The sequence below is a fragment of the Biomphalaria glabrata genome, chromosome 2, assembly GCF_947242115.1.
Source record: "Biomphalaria glabrata chromosome 2, xgBioGlab47.1, whole genome shotgun sequence".
NCBI lineage: Eukaryota > Metazoa > Mollusca > Gastropoda > Planorbidae > Biomphalaria > Biomphalaria glabrata.
The window spans coordinates 38,389,684-38,403,455 of NC_074712.1; the positions used below are offsets into that span (position 1 = coordinate 38,389,684).

At 35.6% G+C, this 13,772-nt stretch overlaps 1 protein-coding gene across 1 annotated transcript; it reads right to left on the bottom strand.

Annotated features, from left to right (window-relative positions):
* Positions 1-2,083: 2,083 nt before the first annotated feature.
* Positions 2,084-10,628, bottom strand: LOC106054922 (uncharacterized). The gene is made up of 5 exons (XM_013211012.2): positions 10,521-10,628; positions 9,310-9,489; positions 8,535-8,598; positions 3,175-3,287; positions 2,084-2,744 (listed from the first exon to the last, which is right to left on the bottom strand). Exons 1-5 carry the CDS (start codon positions 10,523-10,525, stop codon positions 2,582-2,584), a joined length of 525 nt encoding a protein of 174 aa, XP_013066466.2. The 5' UTR covers positions 10,526-10,628; the 3' UTR covers positions 2,084-2,581.
* Positions 10,629-13,772: the final 3,144 nt, after the last annotated feature.

The window sequence follows — 13,772 nt, forward strand, 5'->3', positions numbered from 1 at the left end:
TTACGTAGACTAACATCGTGGAATTTCGAAAGAATAAAAAAAATATTCAAGCGAACACATTTTTTAATGAATGAATAAATAAACAAGAAGCCTGCAAGTTTTTCAAAAGTCGAATTGAAAAGAGCAATAATTAATTTAGTGTGGTTCTTATTTCATGGTAAGTTACTCAGCTGTTGACGGTTCTTACATAAAGGCTGAACCCAAGGGTTAGGGAAATATGAATGAGGAAATATGAGTAAAAAAAAGTTTATTTTTTATTTTAAAATATGCAACTGTAATGCTTCGTGTATGTCATCTTATAGCATCAAAGAAAAAGCCCTACAGATGAATAAGTTTGAATCATTGAAATATCAAAGTACTTTCCTTGCTGGATACAACTGTCCCACCCAACCAGAAGACACATATGTTCTAGCTTTATCAATAAGCCTTTGTCAAACATATAAGCTAAAAGTTTAAAGCGTGTCCGATCTGTTGACCTCATGCCCCGCAATCATAGTTAGTCTAGAAAACTCTAGATCTTTTCGTTATGATGTAAAACAATGTACAAGTCCCAGCCATCGAAAATGACTTCACTAAGATAGTAATGTAGTTTATATAGGTGTGTGAATATTTGTGTAGAGCATGGATAGAATATGTATTTTATTCTTATAAGCGATACCAACATGGCTTTAGGAAATATAGATCATGTGAAACACAACTAATAGGACTAATTGATGATTTTTCAAAAGGTTTAGAGTTTAGATAATAGTGAACAAATAGATGCTATCTTACTAGATTTTTCCAAGGCTTTTGACAAAGTTCACCACCATAGTTTGCTTAAAAAATTAAAATATTTCGGCATTAATGGTCCACTGCATCGGTGGATTAAAGATTTTCTGATAGGGAGAGAACAAACTGTTATAATAAATGGCTCTAAATCAACACCGATAACAGTAAACTCAGGTGTACCTCAAGGAACAGTCTTGGGTCCACTACTATTTTTAATTTACATAAATGATTTACCAAATTGCATTAGTTCAGGAACAAAAGTCAGATTATTTGCAGACGATTGCATAATATATAGAACAATAAAAAAACAACACAAGACACAGATATTTTACAAAGAGAATTAGATGAATTACAGAAATGGGAATCAAATTGGAGCATGTCTTTCACCCAGAAAAATGTCAGTTGTTAAGAGTAACAAAAAAACTAAAACAAATTAATTCCACTTATCTTATTCATGGCAAACCAGTAACACAGACTAAAAACGCAAAATACCTAGGTGTTGTAATAAATGAAAAACTGTCATGGAATCCACATATTGATGAAACTATAAAAAAAAAATCAAACAGAGCATTAGGGTTTATTAAAAGAAATTTCTATAAATCAAATAAGAACATAAAACTAAAATGTTATTTAACCTTGGTTAGGCCAATAATAGAATATGCATCCTCCGTTTGGGACCCCTCAACTCAAGAAAACATTAAGAAACTGGAACAAACACAAAATAGAGCAGTGAGATTCATAACAAACGAATATTCACATTTGACTAGAGTAACACCATTAGTAAAATCACTAAATTTAGAAAGCCTTCAGGACAGAAGAATCAAAAGTATAGTAGCAATTATACATAAAACACTGAACCATAATCTTCAAATACATAAATAATATTTAATAAAATACTCTGAAAGACACAAAGATAAAGGTACATTCACCGTTCCATATGCTAGGACAAATTTGTACAAATACTCCTTCTTCCCTAGTGCTATTAGAGCATGGAATGGGTTGCCTGAGCTAGCCAGGAAAACCAGTGACTTGGCAGAATTTAAGTCATTGGTTAATATGCATGACTAAATGCATGACGCGTTGGACGCAATCATCTTCTTTTTTGAAGTGACGTCTGTATTATATAAGATAAGAAGATAAGATAAGTGATGCTTTCTTAATTCAACAGACTAACTAGATCTAGATCTAAATCCCGGAGGAAATGTTTTATTTCTGGGTTGTGTCTGAAAGTTATGAATTTAGTCATTGTATGGACAAACATGATAAATTAGTGACCAGGTTTTTTAAGCTGTTAAAACCATTTTATTTACACTATTGAGTATGAGATCTCATTAATATGATTGTTTCTATTAGACACATGCTAACTAAAAAGAAAGTCAATTAAAATATTTTATGTATATTGAGATTTATCACAAAACGATCAGCATTGACAAAAACACTTATAAAAATAAATAATGTGTCATTACAATTTTTATTGGTTCTATATGTTTTCTGGCGTTTGAATGATTTTAGTGACGATGTCCAAACATCTCCCTATTCTCTTTATGAAGTTGTCAACTACAAATGTACACTCCTTAACGTAATTACATATGTGAACTTTTCCTGCAAGAGCTATCCGAAAACGGGATAGAACAGATTTTTTTTTTTTACTTATTTTGTTTTAAACTAAATTTAAGTTGAAACGTATTTTTGTTTTGTTTTGTTTTTTTTCTACATAACAGTAGACATAAAGAGTATTTTTTAGTGTACACTATTAGTATTAGGCTTCTCGTAGTCAAGATGTATTTGTTAGTGGCCTATATCAACTTGTTATTTAACATTTGACACGGAAAGCTTGACAAGGCGGGAAATAGAGTCCCATGTTTGGATATGGAATAACATAAGGTGGGGTAGCTTTGCCTCCTGGTCTGCAGTACTGTGTTGGGCAGCTGTCATTCACCCAATTGTAAGGGCGGGGCTTGTCACAGCATGCTGACCTAAGTAGAATAAAAATATAAAGTTGTTTTTTTTTTAAATTAAAGAAATAAAACAGGAACTGGTGATTATTATTTAGTTAAAGGACGCATAAAGAAAAAGAAGAATGGACAGAAAGCAATCGTACATTTAGTAGCTCGCAGTGTTTTCGACTTCCAGTTATTTGACTATTTCCATAGAACAAGTAAATAATATTTGTTCAATGCCCAAGACTTGCTGAATTCCGTCTCAACATGTCTGGAAAGCCACATGTTCTTGACCTGTATGCTATATCCTATATGCATTAGGTACAACAGCAGGGTTTCTGTCCAGGACTTTGCAGGAGAGGATTTGAGCCTCTCAAGCCCTCAATTAGATGCAGTTTCATGATGATGATAATGGTAATAATGATGATGGTGATACTGATATATAATCTGGTCGGTTATCACTGACCTATCAAAAAAACTCCATGGATTGCACATATCGACATGAGTCCAATACTCAGCGGGGGGAACAGGAAAAACTGGCCTGTATGCTGGTGGCAGATAGGGCTGACATCCAAATATCTGAGATAGCATTGAAAGAAGAATTTTAGAGTTTGAAAAATACATAGTGATGGAGTTCAAATGAGCATTCAAAACCCCATAAATAAAAAAAAAAGATTCATTAGTGTGACATAAATAAGAAAATGTCTTTCGAACTAGCAATTTTAAACCTACAATTTGTTTTTGTATTGCAATAAATAGAAATAGTACAGAGAAGACTATAATTTCAGTTGACCTTCTAGATTTAACTCATGCAGAGTTGTATGTGAAGCTGAGCCCTACTTTTGTGGTATATATAGACTATCAAGTTTACATGGTTTGTTTAATATGTATTAAGTTGTTTGTAAAATATTTTACATGGTTCGGTTGTTTTTGTTCCTTCAGAGTTGAAGATACTCTACATCCTAGTCCAACCTCCGCACGACGACAGGGGATGGCAACGGGCAGGGTTTGAACCCGGGACCATTGAGAAGATCGAACCACAGTCTAGCGAGCATACCGCGAGACAAGGTTGCCATCCATCTAAATATAATGTATCCATTATATCTGGGTGGACTCAGAGGCACCCTAAAGATACTGAAATAAAAAATCCCACTCTTTACCAGGATTTAAGCCCGGGACCCTCCTGTTCCGAAGCCAAGCCACTCAGCCACCGCGCCTCCCAGCCATATTGATGAAACTACAAAAAAAATCAAACAAAGCATTAGGAATTATTAAAAGAAATTTCTGTAAATCAAAAAAGAACATAAAACTAAAATGTTATTTGTTAGGCCAATAATAGAATATGCATCCCCTTTTTGGGGCCCCTTAACTCAAGAAAACATTAAGAAACTGTAACAGACACAAAATAGAGAAGTGAGATTCATAACAAACGAATATTCACATTTGACTAGAGTAACACCTTTAGTAAAATCATTAAATTTAGAAAGCCTTAAAGAGAGGAGACTCAAAAGTAAAGTAGCAATTATACATAAAACACTAAACCATAATCTTCAAATACAAAAACAAAATCTAATAAAATACTCAAAAAGACACAAAGATAAAGGCTCATTCCTTCGTTCCATATGCTATGACAAGTTTGTACAACTGCTTCTTCTTCCCTAGTGCTATTAGAGCATGGAATGTGTTGCCTGAGCTAGCCAGGAAAACCAGTGACTTGGCAGAATTTAAGTCATTGGTTAACATGCATGACTAGATGCATGACGCGTAGGATGTAGTTATCTTCTTTTTTAAGGAACGTCTGTATTATATGGCTGCCTGGTCGTGCGGTTTGCGCGCTGGACTGTCGTTCGGATTTATCAACGGTCGAGGGTTCGAACCCTGCCCGCTCCCATCCCCCGTCGTCCTGCTGGAGGTTTGGACTAGGAAGTAAACTATCTTCAACTCTGAAGGAACATCCGAATTATGTAAAACATTTTACAAAACATAGGCGTAAGATAAAAAGATAAACTTGGTTTGTTTAATATCAGGGGCGGACTGGCTATATGGGCAAATGGGTACCAAATGGGCCGGTCTGGTCGCGACCAAAGAAAAAAAAATGAAATGCAGACAACTTAATGTGAGCAGGTCAGGCAGGCGCGAGTGGGAGGACCTATTATTCCTGCTTCTCAACATTAAATTTTATACAGTAGGCAGATGTTGGCGCTACTGGGTGGGTTCAATCTGTGACACCTCAGTCTACGACCAAGGGGCTAGAGTCACCTAAGCAACCAGACAACTAGACTAAACTAAACTAACTAAAAGAAAGCAATAACGAAACTTTTACTTTAGGATAAATAAAACAAAAGAAACTTTATTTACATACACAAATAAATCAATAATAAAATATAACATATACACTAACACTACAACTGAACTAAAACCCTCTAAATCTACACCACTACAAACACTAACAAACTAACCAAACCAACTATCTAACTAAATCACTACAATTACTACCCTAGACCTAAGCTTAAAATATAACAAAAAAAAAAGGTACAAGAAGGCGATGGCAGACTAATGGCAGTAGTAGACGTAACAGCAGTACGTAACAGACAGCAGTAGACGTAACTACAGCATACAGTAGATGTAATGACAGATAAAAATAGATAAAAATTAAATCTAGGATCGCCAGCTCACATTAAAAAAAAAGTGACAGCAGCAAGACACAAAGGCCCGAACACGTTATCTTCTTGTTGTTTTTTTTTTTTGTTTGTTTTTAATTATTATTACAATTAATTTTGTTTGAAATTCAACAGGAACAAAATTTAAGAATTACACTATACACTGTACGTGTTATCATTTGTTAAACGTTAGACCGTACTTTCTGCTATGCATGAGCGGCATGGCCTTCAGCACTACTTTGATGTCTTCAAGACTGTTTGGCCTGATCATTTTGCTGGTCGGCATGGGCCTTTGATGGCACTCCTATTTTTGTTTTACTCCTTCCCTCACCCGTTTTTTTTATGGTTCCATTGAAAGTTAACGAAAAAGAGGGATGGGAGAGGTTACGTTAGAAAACATTGATATAATGCGTCAAAAGGGGAGACTATTAGCTCGTTAACAAAACTTTATAGAAGTTAACTTAAACACATACACACAGCCGCGAAATAGCAAACCACTCAACTTATTCATAGCTCAATACGGGTATAACCGTATAAAGTTCTACTTTCTGCCATTTGAAAAGAAAAAAAGTAAGTTTCTTGTTGTTTATTTGTAATAACATAGATCTAAAAATACTACACTTAAGGCTTACAAAAAAAAAAAAATTTAATTAAAACATAAATCTAGATCGAAATTGACATTTGCACCGTTATGATTATATGATTAATGGCAAACTTATGCTTAGTATGAAGTCATTGATGATGAAAATTATTACAATAATTTATATAGCGCTGTCACATCCGATATTTAATGAAAGGAGATTTAGAATCATTTATATTTTAAATAATATATTCATATACAAATCGCGTTTTTGAGAATGTACTAGGACGAAGCAAGAGCTTTTCACATTTAGAAGTACCTCTCTAACCGTTCTGCTTTCTCTTATCTTGTAAAGGAATTTATATAGTTCGTCCATCGTAGTTCGATTATGACCACTTTGTCATCCAGGGGGCTGAAGGCTTTGCACTGGGGTTTTATGTCTCCTCGTGTGGCTGGTGAGACCTATGTGAGCTCGGAATGTTCGGCCGCACACTAGGCAGGTTATTCCAGCTGGAGCTAATGTCATTGGCCTTGCTTTTCTTCTCTGGCGTTTTTCTTCTGCCAGCTTTGTTCTCTTTTCCTCAGCAACCTGTGCGCCGGTTTTCACAGCGCGACGTCATGATGCTCTGTCATGTGCCTCTGTCTCCCAGGTGGCTGGGTCTATGCTGAACCCCTTCAGAGAAGCTTTGAGGGTGTCCCTGAAGCGCTTTCTTTGACAACCTTGCGAGCGCTTTTCTTCGCTTATTTGGCCATACAAGAGTCGTTTAGGGATGCGGTGGTCTTCCATTCTGCATACATGTCCTGCCCATCGCAGCTGGGACTGCATCAGGATTGTGTGGATGCTTTGCAGACCCGCTCTTTGAAGGACTTCATTATCTGGTATTTTGTCTTGCCATTTGACATTCAGTATTTTTCACAGACATGTCATGTGGTAGTGATTCAGTTTCTTTGCATGTTAACTGTACACTATCCATGTTTCTGAGTCATAGAGCAATGTAGGGAGGACGACGGCTCGATAGACCCCTAGTTTTGTATTTGTGGTGATACCACTTTAAAGGAATGGGTTGCCTGAGTCAGCCAGGAAAACCAATGACTTAGCATATTTTAAGTCACAGATCAACATGCATGACTAGCTTGACACATGAAATGCGTAGGACCTAATCATATCTGTGATTTTTGAAGAAACGTCTGTAATCTATAAGTAATATCAAAAAGTTTGAAACTCATTAAGGGTGCTATTGTAGTGTTTATAGTTTTCAGACTACATACATGTATAAATAGAATACATTATGTAAGCCTACGAAAGCATACATCCAGTTTTCCATGCGTTATCAAACTTTATATATTTTGAATAGAATTAGGCTTACAGCTATGTTAAACCACATGGGCGTAGCCGAGAGGGGAGGAGTTCAAACCATCACCGGCCTCAGATCTCATTGTCTGAAAGGGAAACTTTACTTACTTCCCCATTGCAGTCAACGTAAGCAAACTACAGACACCAAATTTCATGAGCGTAGCCAAAAGGGGTTTTGTGGTTCCACCCCCCCCCCACCTCCAATACAAAAACTAAAGCATTTTACCTTTTTCTACCAGTCGCTGGACTCCACTGAATAGAAGATTTAGTTTTTGTTTTTTTTTAGCGGAAGAATAGCAGGCTAATTGCACTGTAGATACCTCAAAATATGCATTTTTTAAAACTTAAAATAACGTAAATAATGCTTACAGCGCTCCCCCAGACTCCCTAGCTGTCCCTTGGCGGTGTATACTGCCTTTCACTAATTATAGGGAGTATTCTAGGGTAGAAAAAACGTTTGAAAGAATGAAAGATAAGAATGTAATGAAGATTAATTACATATAGACACACACTAATATATATATAAATTGCGGAGATGTTTAAAATCCCCCCCACACACACACACCGAAAATATATGACATGACAATTGTGGGCCGGTTTATATGGTAATGCCCGGGCCGGTTTTGATACCCAGTCCGCCCCTGTTTAATATGTATTACTTAGATCTAGTTTGTTTACGCATATTACGAATTATGAAGACCTGGTTTGTTTTATAAGTAGCCTACTGTGAAGACCTGGTTTGTTTTAAATGAATTATGATGACCTACTTATGTATGTTATTTGTATTTTAATAGTAAATAATAGCGTTAGTTATTGTTCTTTCGTGTTGATTTTTAAATGTTTAGAAAAAAAAACATAATATAATTAAGCAAATATGGTTACTTTTTTAAATTTGTACTCACTGTGGACAGATTTTTAAAAGATATAACTAACTTAAAGCGTAGAGCCATAAGTAGGTAAGTTATATGAAAAAGAACGGTAATTCAATAATACACCACTTTTGTCGCTGCTTCCGAAGTGAATGTGTAAACAGAGTTAATTAAAAGAGAGGACAGGAACAAAACATTCTATAGCAGATCTATACAAAGTCATCACATCTTCTTCCCTCCCCCCCCCCCTTTTTTTTTGCTCTAAAAACGCATTCTTTTAAAGTAAGATTTTTTTTCGAGTGAACTTACAAGCTCACGTTACAAACACACAAGCACACACACACAGACAAAACATATGCTTACAGTTCTTCTTCTCCTTTCAAAAGCATTGTTGAAGCGTTGTAGTTCTCCTGGTAGCTTCCTTGGTCTGTCAAAGCAATGCAAACATAGGCTACATCTGAACACGACTAATAGGTCAACAAAAAAATGACTTTTTCAATTTTTATTTTGGTTCTCAATCCTTTTTTTTTTTAAAAAAGATTTATTTTAAATCCACGTGACTGCATAATTTTTTTTTTCAAACGACATCTCAGTAAATTAAACAAACTTTTCTAAGCTCATATTCTCGCGCAGACCTATTATTGCCAGAAATGATGTGACAGTTGAAAAAAAAAAAGAAAATTATGGGGTGCAATGAATCTTTGTTAGTCCATTACTGTTTTAAATGATAAACATCGTTCGACAGAGATTGTTTAAATCTGAAGACCAAACTACAGTCCGCGGGCCAAATTCAGCCCGTGACTTAAAATTAGTGCTAGTCAGTCCCGCAGGATTTCTGCATTTATTTCAGGAAATCTGCATTGACCTATTTCAGACAATGAGAAGGAGAACATTGCAATGGCCCATGATGCGCGTATTTGGGAATGTCTAAGTTTCCCTGGTTTCAACAAAACAGTTGTAAGTCTTCGTGCATTACAATTCGGATGCTGCTTTTTTTTTTTTTTAACTTCTCAACAACAAAAAAATACATTGACGTATTACTAGTGCAAGTAGTCGGCGAAGAACTATTATTAGATCTAATCCAGGGTGGGACAACTTGAAAACAAACCCGCGTGTAAAGCACCACACTTGTACTCACTCTATAAAGCGGTTCGGGGGGCAGACCAGCCGTTCATCATACTGTGGGTACGAGTAGGTCGGCGTTTTGGGCTCTACTCCAGTGTAGTGGCACAGGTTGTCATTCTCGCTGTGTCCAGTTAGATGGTAGGCGTTGACATTTCTCTCAAACTGGACAGGTCCAAGACTTGGGCATACGACTCTGAAACAGTGCAAGTACTAAACGTTCGCCTTCTATAGTCAGAAGCATTATAGAGACTGAGAGAGAGTTGAATCGTGTTCACAAGTCGTTGACCAGCTAATAGCAGAACAGAACAATCTCGACACTGGCGCATCAAGGCATTTAATGTGGATTGGTTGAATTCGTTGGTTTTCTGTTACATAACGAAAAACTTCTTAGGGGACATCTATGTCATAGGAAGAAGTAAAACTCCTTAAGGGACCTCTATGTCATAGGAAGAAGTAAAACTCCTTAAGGGACCTCTATGTCATAGGAAGAAGTAAAACTCCTTAGGGGACCTCTATGTCATAGGAAGAAGTAAAACTCCTTAAGGGACCTCTATGTCATAGGAAGAAGTAAAACTCCTTAGGGGACCTCTATGTCATAGGAAGAAGTAAAACTCCTTAGGGGACCTCTATGTCATAGGAAGAAGTAAAACTCCTTAAGGGACCTCTATGTCATAGGAAGAAGTAAAATTCCTTAGGGGACCTCTATGTCATACGAAGAAGTCCTGTTTAAACCAAATTAACTCTAAGCCTACAACAAACTAAACTGAAATCATTTTCTGCATTAAAGAAAACTATATCTCCTTATTGACATCTTTGTTGGTGAACAACAAATAGTAGGCCAATTACATTCTACAAGATGACTGTCTGGTCGACTGGAATTTTGGGCTAGCCTAATCATGTTTCATTTTGAAAGGAATGCCAAAGACTCTGTAGATCAATGTAAGTTCTTGACATTTACCCTAGCCACTTTGGTCATTACAGAGTTTAATAGAGTTCGATTTGAATTCCCATGAAATCTGAGATACCTAATCTAGATTGAGACAAGCCATATCCATGTTGAATGTTCATTACATGTTACTATGAGTAACTATGTAACAAAGCACATTCAAAGAGCTATAGTATAAGTATAATAGATCTATGCGCCTGTCATAAAAAATTTATGTGAAATACAAAGTGCTTTGAAAACATTGGGTAAAAGAATAACATTATAAATCTAGTTCTCACTTCATTCTTGTAATCTATTAGAGATCGGGAGTCTAATTAGCTGACACTATTATTTGTTTTTTGCCACTTAACTAACAACAAAGATGAATAGCCTACAATTAAAACAAGTCAGCACCAGTGCTCTAACAATTTATTCGAGAAATGTGCATTTGGTGCGCCTAGTTGGACGACGCTTGCCAATGTAAATTTTGTGGTCCGGAGGTCATTCCCACAGCATCCATTACAGTTATAACTTAGCTTGCGCCGTTTCATTTTGTTCATCAAAAAAGGAGTGGGCGGAGAAGGGTAGCGATAGCAAGAGGGGGGGGGGTGTCTCTACTTTCATTGAGATATACACGCTGTTTATTTTGTACGAAAGTTATCATTAGGTTTCCGGTATGCCCATACATTTGTTTTTGTCTTTGTTTTGGAAAAAAACTTTGAGCAGGCCTAAGTTTCCATAATTTACACCTCAAAGCTACAAGTTAAAAATGCACTTTGAGATAAGAATATTTATATTAAAATAAAAAAAAAACGCGTGTGACAAAAAAAAAAAAAAGGAATGATGAAGATGTTTGCTATCTTAAAAAGTGGATGGGGAGGAGGGTGTTAGAATTTTTTTTTTTTATTTCATTCGCTAGTGAGTTCCTTTGATAAAAGATCCTGCATTTTTTGTATTGAAATAATTAACTCGTGACTGATCAAGTATTTTGGCCAGGGTAGGTCTGTATGTGCATCTAGATGTAGCCTAGTATTGAAATTTCCGTGAAAAATGAAAAACTGAACACAAAGTGAATTTCATTGACAGAAAAGTTTATTTCAATAGAGGAAAAAAAAAAAAAAAAAAAAGAAATGCTGTACATAGATGTGTGTATTTGTTTTTAAGAACAGCGTTTCTCCACCTGGACTAAACAGAATGGGAGGTTATAGAGTTTACAACTTTCCAGTGGTGGGTGAGGTGGAGAAATGTTGTTGAAGAAATGAAGTTTGGTGACACCTTCTAACGAAGGGCGATGATTCATTGAATGAGTTCTGGAGAAAATGGTCACATATAACATAATGTTCATTAAATTCCAAACAGTAGAAATAGAACCAACGACTCAATAGGACAAGTATGCATAGAAAATATCACTTGTTGCTCGGGTACAATTGTAAAAGTCCAAACTTTCAAGCAATAAATAAGGAAGATGTGTATTCAATTACATGTACAACAAAACATTTCATCCAATTAAAAAAAACACTTTTTAAAAACTCAACTAAAACAAAAAAATCAGTAGTGTTTGGAGGGGGAAGGGGACATCATTCAGAAGTGATGAAACACAAACAGAAATAAGATTGATAAAGAAGGCAAAGAGAAATAGTCAAGACAATTAATCTATTCATGGTCCTCTTATGTCTTCAGCTGAGCTGAGACATGCAACCAAATCAATGAGTAGATGCCAGCATGTTAAACCAGACACACGCTATTATATACAAAGTGGTTCATCCATTTAACTCAGTGGACTTTACCTAACACATCAACATATGAAGGGAAATATCAAGTGATTCCCACCAGACTAAACCACATGCCCCAGTATATAAGTTGGAATATCAAAGACTTAATTAGTGTTAGAACAATATATGAAGAACGATGTCAGTTGGAATAATTATGAAGGTTTTCTTGCTAAGGATAGCTGTCTTTGTAACCCAAATAAAACATTAAAATTAGGCACTAGTTATGGTTTAGCTGAGAAAAATAAACTTCACACTTTGCTAAACACATAGTAATTTCTTCACTTGATAGCTGGCTACTAGCCACAAAAGTCACCTTGCTCTATGAAGTAAAAGTGCCCTGATAACTGACTACATCTATCTCCACCATGATGTCAAACATGTTTCCTAGAACATGCAACAAGAATAACTTGACAATTGATTCACAATGATTTTATCTTCCTAATGAGCTAAGAAAAGCTTTGATAAACAATTTCATAGGATACTGCAGCAATAGATACCATTACTCCAATAGCAAAAATAGAAGAATTAATAGTAGTATAAAAGATATAAATTATTGCAGAATTTAATAAAAAAAAATTTCCTTTCACAAATGTAACAGTTCAACATAAACAAAAGCAACAGCTACTGTAAACAAATGCACGACTAATAGTTTAGTTGACACAATTCTCTCGAAACAATTCAGAAAAAGGAAGGAAAATATTGAAACATCTGTTAACAAACATGTTCATTTGGTTAGTTCATTTCTTAAGTTTCAATAGTTGGTTCTGCTGATTCTCAATACACACAAGGCAATCATTATATCGAGTTTCAACTCTTAAAGGTTAAAAATGAATCAATAAGGCTCAAATAAATACCTATTCAACTACAACTCAAGAGGTTCCAATCATTCATGAAGTGACTGACATTGACAAAAGTGAAAGTGTGTTACACCTGAAGTTAGTTTTAAAGTTGTTGTTTTTCATGAAGTGCAAAAACATTATTTCAAATGTGCACAGTTTGAGACTAAATATAACAGTAATGATCACAAGTGCAACATATGGCTGCCAAATTTAATTTACATGTAAGACATTCTAAAGATAAACACAAGAACTAGATACTCTGATTACACCATTCACGATGAACTAAAAATAGTTTGTACATGTTAAACATTGACTCTAGAATAGTCTGTCCAAGCCAATAGTCATTCAGGAAACAATATTAATTCAAATTGTGGTACAACTTTGTTGATGTGCCAAGTCTTGGTGATCAATGACAAACACATGAAGCATTAAATAGTGGCATACAATGACTTGTAATTAACAAGAAAATTAATTTTGTTTTAAATCCATTTTTTTATCTCACTTATTAATTTACTTTTTTGTTCTGGCCACATGGGCCACTGATAAAAGTAAAGGGAGTAAAGGTACTTCTTTTCGTTCCTGCGATCTATGGGGCTTATGATGTAAAGCTTATCTGTTAACGAGAGTGTTATGTGACCAGCGCAACAACCTAGCACATGTCAGGAACCCATTAGAGTTGGATGGACTCAGAGGCATCCTAAGAATCTTGAACTTCAAAATACCAGTGCACATTGGGATTTGAATTTGAGACCCTTAAGTTTTGAAGCCAAGCACTTTACCACTCAGCCACCCCCCCCCCCAACCACTAACAAAATGACAAATGATGGCCTAAATTTCAATACATAAATTATGATGAATGTTTGGATCAAGAGACAACACTGTTTCGTTTGCAGCACCTAAAGATGTACCACTTCAAAAGACAATGTTGACAATGAAAGAA